Source organism: Mirounga angustirostris, unplaced genomic scaffold (assembly GCF_029215605.1).
Source record: "Mirounga angustirostris isolate CCGP_5_RB_7025 unplaced genomic scaffold, mMirAng1.0.hap1 SCAF_1, whole genome shotgun sequence".
NCBI classification, from domain to species: Eukaryota; Metazoa; Chordata; class Mammalia; order Carnivora; family Phocidae; genus Mirounga; species Mirounga angustirostris.
The window spans coordinates 48,456,104-48,469,722 of record NW_026991709.1 but is presented as its reverse complement, the minus strand read 5'-3'; the positions used below and the strand labels follow the sequence as shown (position 1 = coordinate 48,469,722).

The 13,619-nt window shown below is 43.3% G+C and overlaps 1 protein-coding gene across 8 annotated transcripts in view; it reads right to left on the bottom strand.

Moving 5' to 3' along the window:
* The window catches only part of NFKBIZ (NFKB inhibitor zeta), a 63,657-nt gene that overhangs the window by 31,824 nt on the left and 18,214 nt on the right, over positions 1–13,619 (bottom strand). For 4 of the 8 annotated variants that reach the window (XR_010409991.1, XR_010409998.1, XR_010410008.1 and 1 more), the window contains exons 1-12: positions 12,638–13,120; positions 10,322–10,461; positions 9,783–9,813; positions 9,561–9,664; positions 8,678–9,462; positions 7,880–7,985; positions 7,140–7,286; positions 6,886–6,949; positions 6,413–6,582; positions 5,432–5,542; positions 5,136–5,303; positions 2,985–3,132 (exon numbers count right to left, since the gene is read on the bottom strand). Coding sequence is in view for 3 of the 8 variants with exons in the window: in XM_045902803.3 (XP_045758759.1) it covers positions 3,079–3,132; positions 5,136–5,303; positions 5,432–5,542; positions 6,413–6,582; positions 6,886–6,949; positions 7,140–7,286; positions 7,880–7,985; positions 8,678–9,462; positions 9,561–9,664; positions 9,783–9,813; positions 10,322–10,461; positions 12,638–12,926 (2,169 nt within the window). In the remaining 5 variants the exon portion in view is untranslated. The other 4 variants (XM_045902803.3, XM_064586138.1, XR_010410009.1 and 1 more) reach the window with 4 other exon arrangements.

Below are 13,619 nucleotides of genomic sequence, written 5' to 3'. Positions count from 1 at the left end.
TCATTACCCATTAGGTTATTAGATTATATGGTTGAGTCAAGTTCAGAACTATGACAGTTATGAGTTCATTATTGCTTACTAATATAACTCCGGCTCGAAACATTACTTCTGCCCAGAATCAGTGATCCCAGCCGGCATTGGCATATATTCGTTCACTCATTTAACCAATTATTTTATGAGCTTCTTCTCTGGGCCAGGCACTGTAGCAGGGACTGAGGTTGCACTAGTGAGCATGTAGTCTTGGTTGCTGTGGGGCTCAGTCTTTAAAACAATACCCTGTCAAGAGCCACCCTGCATACCTCTGCAGCAGATACTGCTCATCAATCACAGCACCCTTTCCTCCCAAGCCCATAGGCTGCTTGAGGATGTTTCTCGACCTGCCACTCATGAGAATGCTACCAGTTAAGGGTAGAACCTAAGATGAAACTAATTGGCCATCCAGATGTTAATGAAACTACACTGAATCACCGGTGGTTCCCCCAAAATACTATTGTCTTGGTTCACATCATTTTCTGTTTCTGTCCCTTTCACCAACCCCTCCTCCCCCTCTATGAATGTCCAAATCAACTCTTCTGAAGATACAGCTCAAATGCTGTACCTTGAAGTCTCCCTAGTTCTCTTTCACGTAAGATATTCTTCTTCTGAATCTCTATATTTCTTCCCCCTTTTTATGTTAACTAATAAAGTGCATGCCTTGTTTCCCACATATACATCTTAAGAAATATGCCTTTTGCCTTTATCCATTATACAGCTTTGCATACACATACACACGCAAATCATATGCTTGCTAAGCACTGGTTCAATTAATTATGACAGAAGTTGGGATTCAAGCTCACTTGAAAAAAGGTTCACTGTATACCTATATTTCACAGGGGTGTATCATTTCTACTGTTCTGGTTATCAGGTTGCATTGCAATGCAATGAAAGATACTGTACGCAGAATTTGCGTATATATGCATAGGTACATTTTTCCAGGGAAAGGAGTCCTAGCTTCTACCAGATTCTCAAAAGAAGTTATAAGAATAAAATGTATGTGCAGCAACTGACTGACGCTGACAGATGTTCACATGTTTGTTCTCACACATCAAAATGGCATGTTGGGAATGAGAAAGACCCTGTTTACTGCTCTTCCCAGGCCGACAGCTCTCAGGATGATCCTGGTAATCTCCAAACTGTTTTTCCTATGCTCACTGTTGCCACAAAATAAAGTATGAAAAATAAAGTCACAAACACAAAAGCTTTTGTGGCACATAAACTTCTAAATCATCAACAGCATCTATTAAGGCTTCATTATAGTCTCAGAACCTAATAAGCTTCTATGAATTTGGCAAAGAATTTTATTATGTTAAAACTTTATATACCTTTAGGAATCATGTTCTCAAAAAAAAAATCCAAATTAAAATATATTAACTAATTTAAAGGTATTAAGATTAGTAATGAATAGCACTTTTTCAACGTAGGGAAATATAAATAAGGGACAAGGAAAAGAAATGCACATCCTTAAAATGAAAAGTATTATTGAATTAATGTTTATTTAAAACCACGCATGAGTTTTTCCATGAGTTCACATCACAGCTGTATTTACAATACCAAATAACTATAACTAGCTTTTGTCCACAAGACATACTGGGGCAAAGAGTGTGATCAATCCAAAGGTCAAGTTATTTAAAAGGATTTAGCTACGAAGACGATTCATCACAGCCAGTTGCCTGTGGGACTTCTCATTTAAAAAAAAAAAAAAAGGTTTTTAATGAATCAAATCTGTTACAGTGAATTAGTGTGCAATCAAAGCCAACTACATTCCTTGGGGCATGCCAGAGATAAGCAAAATAATATTAATAGAATCAAAGTTACTAAAAAAAATAAGGCATTTTCTTCCTGAATGGTAATATGAAACATCATGGTGTGTTCTCATTCTTTGACAATAGAAAACCAGTAACACATGTTTCAGTATTGACTTTTTAATGTTCCTATAAAGGTAAAACAAAATTCCAACAAGTACATTATAAATTCTAGAAAGTGAGCCACAAAGAGGTGTTCTCTTTAAGAGCATGCAATTCCTTACAAATAGTGTGTCTCATCTCCATGCATGAGTAAAAGCATATTTACAATTCAAACAGAGCTCTGTCAGCTACTAAGGGAACGACTCTCAATCTGCTCCATCCACAGAGATGGTAGATGCGTGATTGATTACACAGCTCTTCTGAATGTGTATCATTTTCTTTTCTTTTTTTTTTTAATGTTTTATTTATTTATTCATGAGAGTCAGAGAGAGAGAGAGAGAGAGAGGCAGAGGCAGAGGGAGAAGCAGGCTCCCCGCCTAGCAGGGAGCCTGATTGCGGGGCTCGATCCCAGGACCCCGGGATCATGACCTGAGCCGAAGGCAGACGCTTAACCATCTGAGCCACCCAGGCGCCCCTGTATCATTTTCTTAAATAGTGACAATTCACTTGTTCTTTTCTATTTTATCAATTTACATTTCAAATGTGGCCACGTCAATGACCAAATATGTACAAATACTTTAAAAGACAAAACAACAACTATATACAATTTGCAAAAATCAAATTTTAACCCTGGTACATTTCATCTAGTCCAACACCTAGACACTTTCCAATACCAATAACAACGATCAGGTACTTCATTGGGCCACATGAAGCCTCAAGACTACATCCAGATTTATTTTTTCCTTTCATATGCTTTCATTTTCTTTAAAAAATGTTTATAGTTTACCTGCTTTTAAACTGACAATGGCTACCCGAGCAATGCCTTATGCCACAAATCAAAGCCTTGCCCTACCCAAAAGCTACTGTTAATTGAAGTCGATTTTACCATTCAAGATTAAATTCAGATGTGTTGATCCCAGATAACTGGGTATGAAATATTAAAATCTGCCAAGAGAAATTAGATATTTTTCTTCTTTTTCTTTAATATAACCCACTATATAATAGTGAACTAAATATGTTTGTTTCATAGAAACAACTTACATTTGCCAATACGGGGCAAATGGTCTATGTACAGATACATTAGGACTGCCTAACTGACAGTGAGTGTTGCCGACCAGGCTCCAAGTCAATGGAGCTAATATGGTGGAGCTCTCTGCTGAATGGACTTTCCCTTCAGGATACGTCGGATCTGGAAGAAAAATAAATAGGATTTGTGAGGTTTACTTTTTATGATCAAAGTACCATATTTCCTTTAGAGTTTCATTCCTTTTTTATATACTCTACACACTCCTGTTGACTTGTAAGTAAATATATGAAGGTATGCAACAATACATTTCCAGATTTTAAGGTAACTTAAAAAATACTACTATAACTCCTTTCAAGCTTATTACAGATCTCCTATAATGATTCTGGAGTGCAAGAAAGTAAAGCATCTCCATTAAAAATTATCTACAGTTGAAAATCTCCAGCTTAAATAAGACCTATACAATCCTTTCCTAATCTCTACTTTTGCTATTTGTGAGAACATTGAATGTAAGGCAGTTATTACGGTATATTACAGTACCTCACCTATTCTGAAGTCGGGTCCAACTAACAAGAACCGAGAGCCCACTTCATACACACACAAGTTAATCTTTAATACTCTTCAAGTAAGAACAGCTTTCAGGATGTCCAATTAAAGCATCTGCACACAGGGGCGCCTGGGAGGCTCAGTCGGGTGAGCATCCGACTTTTGATTTCAGCTCAGGTCATGATCTCAGGGTCGTGAGATCGAGCCCCACATCGGGCTTGGGATTCTCTCTCTCTCCCTCTCCTTCTGCCCCTCCCCCTGCTAACTCGTGTGCGTGCACTCACGCACTAAGTAAATAAATAAAATCTTTAAAAATAAATAAGTAAAGCATCTGTGCATAAATGTATGAGTCACAAAAGAGCTCCTCGGTTCACTCAGGATCTAGTGATTCATTTTATACTATTATCTTTCTCCTGGCCCACAGCAGATTAAAAGCAACAAATCAGAAGAAAGAAGATTAGGGCAGGGGACGCCACTGATAGCTGCTAGGAGGGGAGACACAATGACCAGAGTCTGACCACAGAAGCAAAGGAAAAAACCCTCCCCCCAACACACAGAACCACAAAAACACAAAAGCAGAGAGTAGTAACAAGAGAAGAGTGAAGAGTCAAGCAGCTCTCCATACTCCGTAATCCCTGAGAACACCGCTGTATGACTGCACACCACAAAGAGTGAAGGAGAAGCAAACACTGGGCTTGGGCCTCTGCCATTTACTATTCGATGATGATTCCTATCTGTGCAACCTCTCAGGCTCCATTTTCTCAGCTGAACCTTTACACTGCAAAGTTTTGTAACATGAGAACTCTTTACAAATTATCAAGAGATTCACCTTAAGTTACAAAGAGCTCTACGTATAGGGGTTCCTGTAACATTATGGTCCTACTAAGGGCTGTGAATCAAAGAAAAGGCTACATTGCATTTCGTATATTCTGTGATTATCAAAGTTTGCAATGACCTGCCATAGCCACAATCACCCTCATTTACGTCAGAGAAAGACTGCCATCAAAAAATATCTTATGTTCTGAAAAGATTCAATTCTTGTTATTAAGAAAAGTTGAGCCATGTGAAACTATTCAATCTCCAAAGGTAATATATAACCATCTGATGAGTGAAGCATAACTTTGTTTCAAGTCTTTCTGGGTTCTAAATTACATAACCAACCTTCCGTTTCCTATTTAGTAGCAGTTAGTAGATAGAAACAAGTGGAACAGGGAATGTTTACTGAGCACTCACTATGTCCCTGGGGCTATCCTGAACACTACAGAGACGGACTCAAATTATACCCACAATCTGAAGACCCATCACTTGTAAACCTAAGAGTCTCTTTCCTTGATGTCTGCAGGAACCTTGGTGCCTCCTCTTGCATCAGCTTTCAAACCTCAAACCATTCTGACTTTACTCTAAACCCAACTTTGTGTTATGGAAGAAAAGACTGTCGGATCTTCGACCATTCTGGGTCCATGGATAACCCTCAAATTTCTTACTCTTCCTTTAGAAACAAAGCAATTGCCTCCACGGTTGCTACACAGACGTTATGAGACCCAGACAGTGAGAGAGCCCACCTCAAGAGCGCCTGCTGGCCTCGGCCCCACACCGCCTCCTCTCCCTTCTGTAGCCCTCACCTGTTCTCCCACAGGGCCATCAGGAACCAAATGCACTGGCTGTTCATTCTCCAAGTTCCGAGTACTTGGGTCTGCTCCCTTCCTCATCAGTAGTCGAACTGCATCCAACTGTGTCACCCGATACTGAAGGCTGGCAGCAACATGGAGGGCAGTGTTTCCGTTGTAAGCCTACAGACAGAGAGAAAACGGCACCTCTGAGAAAGGGAGATTTTCATGAAAGCAGTTCAAAAGCCTGAAGAAGTGGTAATGAAGGTCATTCCGAGTCTAATGAGGCTGCGGACGCTTTCTAGAAGTACCTTTGCGTTCACAAAAGACAGGCAACTGGGCAACTCCAAAAAGAGGCGGATGAGCTCCAGATTTGCTTCTTCCGCTGCCAAATGCAAGGCTGTGCGACCACTTTTACGATCCTTAACAAAGGCAAGAGAGGAAGACAATGAACATCCAGACATGACGTTTGGATATGCTTTTCACCCCGGCTCACAAATGTCGGACTCACTCTTGGAGACTCACTGTGAAAGCGCGCATCTCCACAAAGTCTTCCTTCATCCCAGACTAAATGAACTGTCTTATTCCTCCAAAATCCCCCATCAATTTCCTATATACCTCCTATCACAGTCTGCTCTTATACACAGGGCGGCCACAAAATGTAGAGACATAAACAATACTATTTTGCCATATATTGTAATTCAAGACAATAAAACATGTACTATGTATTCGCCTGCGTTTCCAGACTTGGCGGCCACCCTGTAGACACAATTAGCTGCATCTCTCACCTCTTCTGCTTGCCAAGGTCTGGGAAGTAGCTTATGGTTTAAGCATTCTTCCCCCAGAGCTCCCAACTCAGTGCCTTGTACATAAGAGATACTCAGTAAATAAACCTCAAATTTAAAGGGAATAAAATATTTTCCAGTTTAAAAACAGCTTAAGTGCAGATGCCACAATGATGGAACAACCCTTACAAAAAAGCACTACTCTTATTATTAGTATATGAAAATAGAAGCCAAAATCACAATATCAATTTCAAGGATTTTCTCTTCCAAACAAAGATTAGTTTATTTCACAGCTCAATGATCTTTTGAATAACAATGCACAAATTAAAAGCAAATTAAGAAAGCTGATGATTTTAAAAGCTAAGCTTCTTAATTATCCATGCATTGCTACCTACTCCATTAATTTAAGAAGAGGAAAAAAAGTTTTCGTTTATACTTGGGAACGAGGTCTTTTGCTACGAACACTTTTCTTCCCTATCCCATCTCCAAACTCTTCTGAGAATTTACCTTGGCTTCCACTGCTGCTCCCATCTGAATCAGACATTTAATGGTGTCAACCAGACTCTTGTTCTTCAGTAGAAGCTCCTGAACTTCAGGTGAATGGGGCTGTTGATTTCTCTGAAGTTCATGCACCACAGCATTGTGGGCCACAACCGCACAGTGGAGGGGAGTCAGGCCTAAAAGAGTATAATGAAGCAGTGGTCAAGCTTCCATCAGGCATTTAGTTGCTCCACAAGGACAGACCTTGAGGACGGTCTCTAACACGACCTACAGACGGGCCCCACAAGAACCAGTAAGGCCATCTGAACATTCCCTCCATTGGTGCTAGTGCTTACTTTACCCATAGTGCTAACTTTATCTATAGACTATTTTAGCTTTAATTACCTCCCTTCCTTCTTGGTATAAAACTTAATACCCTTAGAACTGATGGGTCCCACTCTCGAAATGCTTTTTCATCCAATAAAATTTCTGTTGCTTACCGTCATAGTTAGTCGCCTCAAGATCCAAAAACTGATTGCTCTTCACTGCTCCCTTCTGAATTGCCTGCAAAATTTAAAAAGATACACTTTAGTGAAAGACAAGTTACACAAATACTTATTTACTAGTAGTCCCAAGAAACGAGTAAGTCAACTCAAGATAGATTATTGCAACAGGCAACCTGCATCTGACTTCTAATAGCCAAGCCCTATCTCTTTGGCCCTGTGATAGCAGAAGCCAGCTCACTGCCTCTTACCTGGAGCACCTGGGAGTGCCCTTTCTCAGCACAGACGTGCAGAGGGGTTCTTCCCCAGCAGTCGGTGGTGTTCACCTGGGCCCCAAGGTTCACCAGATCCTGCACAATGAGATGCTGATTGGCGGCCACTGCCACCTGAAAGGCGCTCTGTGGACATTCAGAGAGAAAAAGGATTTTGTTGACATATGTAACACTACCCTAACACGGAATATGAACATAAACTAAGACTGAGGGGAAAACCCCACATAGAGAAAAGAAATCCTATTAGTAAGCAATAAGATACTGTAACACAAGGAAATGAAAATAAGCTTAGGGTGTGGCTTTATTATACCCAGTTAGTCTTTGGTCAAATAACTACAAAGTTAACGTTAATAACTTCAAGGCTGATGGTGGCAAAGAGTCAACATCTCAAAGTTAATATTTTTTTTTTAAAGATTTTTATTTATTTATTTGACAGAGAGAGACACAGTGAGAGAAGGAACACAAGCAGGGAGAGTGGGAGAGGGAGAAGCAGGCTCCCCGCCGAGCAGGGAGCCCGATGCGGGGCTCAATCCCAGGACCCTGGGATCATGACCTGAGCTGAAGGCAGACGCTTAACGACTGAGCTACCCAGGCGCCCCTCAAAGTTAATATTAACTAAACTCTTGGTCTGGAGCTCTAAAATGATCTACACATAAATATGAAACTGGTCATCGTCCGCTTTCCACATCTCTGTCTGTTCACTCTGACAAGATCCTCACCTGTCCATTGTGCTCTTTAATATCCAACATGTGAAGCGCATTCATTTTTCTTGCAAGGACATAGGAAAGTGCCCTTCTCCCTTGGGCAACAGCAATATGGAGGAACCTGGGAAATAAGGAGAGAAAGAGGTGAATTATCTCTGACTTCACTAACTTCATCTTTAAAAATTAAAAAATTCTCTAGCCCCTTTCTTGATATGCTGGTGCACTCAAATGAAATATTACAGACAATAATTTGTCTTTTCTGCTGGGTTGATAACACATTTGAGTCACAACAAGACATGTTAAGCTACCAGAAACAATAAGATGAATGATAAGCACCATGCTGATCACTTTAAATCTATTATTTTTAATATTCCTAAAAACCCTAAGAGGGAGGTCTTTTCATTTTACATGTCAAGAAACTCGGGCATAGAGAGGTTAAATAACTTGCCCATGACCACAAAGATGTCACAACAGATTAAGATTCAATCTACAAGTCAACTCACAGTTGATCATTGACCAACTAATCGTGATCTGTTTTTGCTCTACAGACTCAATCTACGCTGGTCTTTCAAAACCAAGTATTCAAAGAAGTCACGGACATTTTTATTAATTTAGAACAGGTAACCTGGTCAGACAGAAAAAATAAGGAAAACTCTTGAAATATTCACTTCACTGAACAGCAATTTCTACCTACACTAGTTGTCCTGATTAGCCACTTACTAAGGTCTAACTTGATATACCCCAGAGAAATTCTGTGCCCACTACATCTAACAAGTGTGGTTTACCAAATCAGCTACAGAAAAGGATACTCACGTGTCACCATCTGTATCCTTTGAAAGAAACTGGTCTTGGGAGATATTTGCCAATTTGCTTTCTTCTTGCTCTACTTGCCACTGAAAAAATGACTTCCCTAACTGTGTGGTGTTCACTGGATTTCCGATGATGTTCGGGAATGGCAGTGAGGTGCTTAAAGGGGTGGAGCCTGCATCATGGCCCACCATAGCCTCACAGGCACTGGGCGGCATCATGTTGAAGTTCTGCAGCTGGGACTCATTTTGCTGCTGAACGTTGTGGGAGTTCTGAATGGGAACAGCAATATTCTCAGATTCCTGACTATTTAGAAAGGATGCAAAACTTTGATCTGGGCAGAACTGTGGGTCTTGGCCATCAAAGAGGTTTGGTTCATAGCTGGGGGACTGGGAAGTTCTGGAATAAGGACTGTATTCCAGAGCTGGGGTGTGGGTGTAGTGCTGTGGTGGTGGCGGGGGGTGCTGCAGGTTCTGGCTCTGGGGCGAATACTGGTACAGGGCCGCCTGATCCATCAGGTGTGCGGAGCTGCTGACTTGGAAGGGTTGGTACTTCTGCGGTGGAGAGAAGATCTGCCCTCTGTGGAAGTCCTGACACTGTTCTCGGGGGGAGCCCTGCGGGACCACCCCAGGGCTCATCCAGCTAACTTGGACAGTATTTAAGGAAACCGGGCTGCACTCATTCTTAATGTTGATTATGTTCTGAAGCAGATCGGCACTGCTGTCCTGTTTGGATTCACTGTGCTGAACATCTTCCATGCTCTCTGCAGGTGTTGGTGTTTGAGGCGGTGTCTGGAGAAGAAGAAAAAAGTAAGTGGCATGCGCTCTTTCAAAACTATTCCAGGAAAGATTTCCAAAGCGTATTCAGAGGAAAATAGTGAGGTACTTACCAAAAACTGGGTATGTAATAAAGCTGGCCTTTTGCAAGCTGGTCCATCAGACAATGAATCAGGTCCTTTCCTTTTCCCACTATATGGTACTGTGTTCTTCAATTCTATACCCCAGAAAGGAATATGGAATCTGTGATCACCTTATTTTCTAAATTTTACCCATAATCACACTACATTATTTTACTCTAAAGCCCCCATAATATGAATAGAAGGAATTCTTACCTGTGAATTGCTCTCTGTTCACACTTTCCGTCTATAAGGAAAAAAAAATTCCAATTTAATGCATATCAAATGGTTTCCTATTTAATGAACATCAATAAAACAGATTTATCTCTACCATTCTTTACAGCTCACCATAAATCTTTGATAGTTATCCTAGCAATATTTATTTTCTATCTTAACTTTTATTCTATCTTGCAACTTTCCCCATGTTCACTTTCATCTTAGTTCAACTAAGTCAAGACAAAATACGTAAGGCCATTTGAGTTTTCCCTTTCTAGTCAAGCTCTTCCATTTCAATTGAACCCCATGAATTCCTTGCCTCCAACTTGCCTTCATTTATTCATTCCCTCATTAGATTTCCTTTGTGCGCATAGTACCGGGCTAAGTGATAGAAATACGACAGAGACCAATATGCCCTCCATCCTATGACTTTGTCATGTGGTCTACAAAGACCTACTGGACCTAGGTCAACAGAGAATAATAAATATCCTGACAGAATAACCTCCCTGCCCTGACCCAAAACAAAAACTAGGTGCCACCTTAAAATCATCCACAGTTTGGCCAGAAGCCTTCTGTTTATGACTTCGGATATGCAGGAGTAGTTCCTTCACCGAGTTCTTCACACGAACGCCTTGAAAGGGTCCTCTCTGCTGCCTTCCAACCCCCATATGGGGTTCGACTGTTCAAAAGAAAACAAAACATATCCCAGTTAAATCTCTTTACAGGCACAAATCTTGATAATCTCAAAAGCATAGCTCTCTAATGTCTGAAGCCCCCAACCAACAGACTGCAAAGCCTTTCCAACTCACTCTGGTCAACGTTCAGCCCCCAGCCCTACTTAAGGATTCTTCATTTCCTAATACTTTTCTTCACCAGACACCCTAAGAAAGCTCATAAAGCTGTGGTTTTGGGGGGCCCCCAGAGCCAACAGATAAACCCAAATTAAGCCTCTTTGTCTTTCAGCCCTATCCATCCAAAAGACACTGTCACAGATTTTGCCACGCTCTCATAAATCTGTAATTATTCTTGACTTTTTAAAAAACCTTGAGGGAACAAGCAATAAATGATGGATTTTTAGGTTTTTCAAAACAGAGGCTTTATGTCCACACAGAAATTTAAAGTCTATTAATTCCACTAACCTAAGAAAGCACAACACAAACTTCCTCCAAAGATTTCAGTGTGCTAAATAAAGCCTAACAATCAATGATGTCTTAGATTTGTTTCTTATTATTTCCCTCCGTTCAGCTATGCCAAGAAAGCTGCTTAAATTCACTAAGCTTAAACACATTTCGACATACACACACGATTTCCCCTCACCGATGGTTTTTGGAATTGCTCACCTAGGCTTTCTAAGTAGAAAGGAAATAATCTCATTTCAATTTAAATTTTAAAATACACTTTAAAATGTAGTCTATGTTTACAGCTTCTGACCGCTACTATGTCACAACCTCTTGGGATGAGCCGAACACAAAGTAAACACGCAGAAAGTCAGGAAATGAATAATTGAGACTCTCACTTGAGAGTGGGGAAAAAAGTAAGAAGATGGGACAAGAAACAAGGCCTAATTTGAAGATACACAGATATAGATATATCATAAGCATATGAGAGGAAACAATTCTATGATGGAGTAAATTAAATGACCAGTTGATTTTATGTTTAAATTTAGGAAAATCTTGCCAGAAACTAATACAGCGTTTCTCTGGAATTCAACGTCACAGGGAGAAAAATTCAGTTTCAGAAATCCCCTATGTCTATGTGGTAAACCAAAGAACTAGCAAAACTGTCTCATCCAGATGAAGACCAAATGTGAGAGAAAAGTTTCTAATACACACACACAGTTTTTTGCATCTGCTACACATTTAACATACAGGGAACACCTTATAAAAATCAAGGGACTTAAATTATTTTTTAAGAGAAAATGAAAAATCACTCTTTAAAATAAAAAACAACTGAAACAAAAGTGCCTCGCAGGAGGGAACACCTAAAAGATTCGTTCTTTAAAATCATGCTGATTAGACTTTCCAGTATGTGAGATTATCTAGAGGTTTAGTCTACCCACAGTGCCAATCCTGTTTTCCCTCAAGTTATGCAACTCGGCTTATTAAGAAAAGAAACTAACCATTTCATAGCAGAAGAACGGAAACATTATGCCTTTCTTTAAGATTTGGTTTAACCATTCTAAATCATACAGAACACAGAACTTCCCGAAACTCGGAAACATCACAAACTAAAGACATAAATCGAGCTGGTTTTCCGTGCAGTTTCATCTTACATCTTGTTCATATCAGTTTCTTTCCCTTAACATAAAGTCCTCTTATTTAATATTTCCACAAATACTTAGGAAAAAAATAAGTTGACCTTAAACACAGTATTCAAACCTCACTGGTGACAAGAAAGTTAAGCCTACATCGGATCCAAAAACTCGCCACAAGTATATGAATTATGCCTTAATAAAGCTTTTTTTTTTTTTTTTTTAAGAAAAAAGAAGAGTGAGAGAAAACCTAACGTGATTCATCCCCAGCCCCAGAAGTCAGAGCTCTGCTCTTAGAGGCCCTTTGGGCTTCCAGGCCAACTGGATGGCGCCCGCATTTTACAGATGGTCAAAGGGCATCGAGTTATATCAAACGCCCAGCACAGAGCGTCATCCAGTAATCCCTAATAAATAATGGCCGCTGCGGAAGTCGCAGAGGCCACCTAACTTCTGGGCGAGGAACTTCGCACCGGGCGGCGCGGCCCTTCCCCTCCCGGCGTGTGGGCCGCCCGGAGACGCGGGAGCCGCGGGCGCAGGCGCTGCGGGGCCGCTGGGGGCGCTGGGGGCGCTGGGACCGCCCCCGCCCGGGCCGGCGGGTGGGTACCTTGGAGCCGCTCCGCGCGCGCGCCGCCTCTCGGCCGGGACTCCACGGCCCCGCACGAGGACACGGACGAGGCGGAGGAGAAGTCGGAGGAGTCGGAGCCGGGCGAGCCGGGCGCCGAGGGCCCCGACGACGAGCAGACGGCGTCGTAGGCGCCCGGGGCCGCGGCCGGCGGCGATGCGCCGTAGAAATAGGCCAGGTTCAGCGGGCTGGTCATGAGGCCGCCGTCGCCAGCCCTGTCCAGCAACCCCTCTCCTCCGCGGCTGTCGTCCAGCAGCTTGTCCACGATCATGCTCCCGGGCGGGGCGCTCGGGGACCCACGCTCCTGCGCCACCGGCTCGCTGCGCGCGGCTGCCTCCCGGCTGTGGCTCCGGCGGGCTCGCGAGCGGCGGGAGGACGGCGCGGGCACGGGCGCGGCCCGGGGCTGCCCGGCTATTTAACCGGGCTCCGGGGGCGGGGAGAAGGGACCGCCGCCTCGCCTGCCTCCCCCGAGCCCCGCCGGGCCATTGGCGGCGTCGGGGCCACCTCCCGGCCCCTCCTCCGGATGCGTCCCGTTTCCAGTAAAATGTACAGGATGAGGCAATGTGCCCTCCGCCCTCGCCCCGCCCGCCCGGCTCCGCCCCGACTGCCCGGTTGTTTTCTCCCCCTTCACCTGGAAACCCCGACCGAGTGCCGCCTCCCGCCTCCCGGACCGCGACCCCCGCTGCCGCCCCCCGCCCCCCGCCCCGCCGGCCGCCCGCCGGGAGAAGCCGGGCCAGGCGCGGGGGAAGAAGGCGCGCGGCGTGGGGCCCTGGGCCTGCAGAGGGAGACGGGGAGGCGGGAGGGCAGCGCTGGGAGCAGGTCGGCCTGGTTCCCGGGCAGTGGGAAGTCCTGGAAGCTGCGCGTTCCGCACTCCTCCGCCCGCCCTGGCGCGGCGAGCTTCCCGCCAGCTCCATTTAAGGCGTCTCTGGGAAGTTCCTAAGGGCCTGTCTTCTCCAGCGCCTCA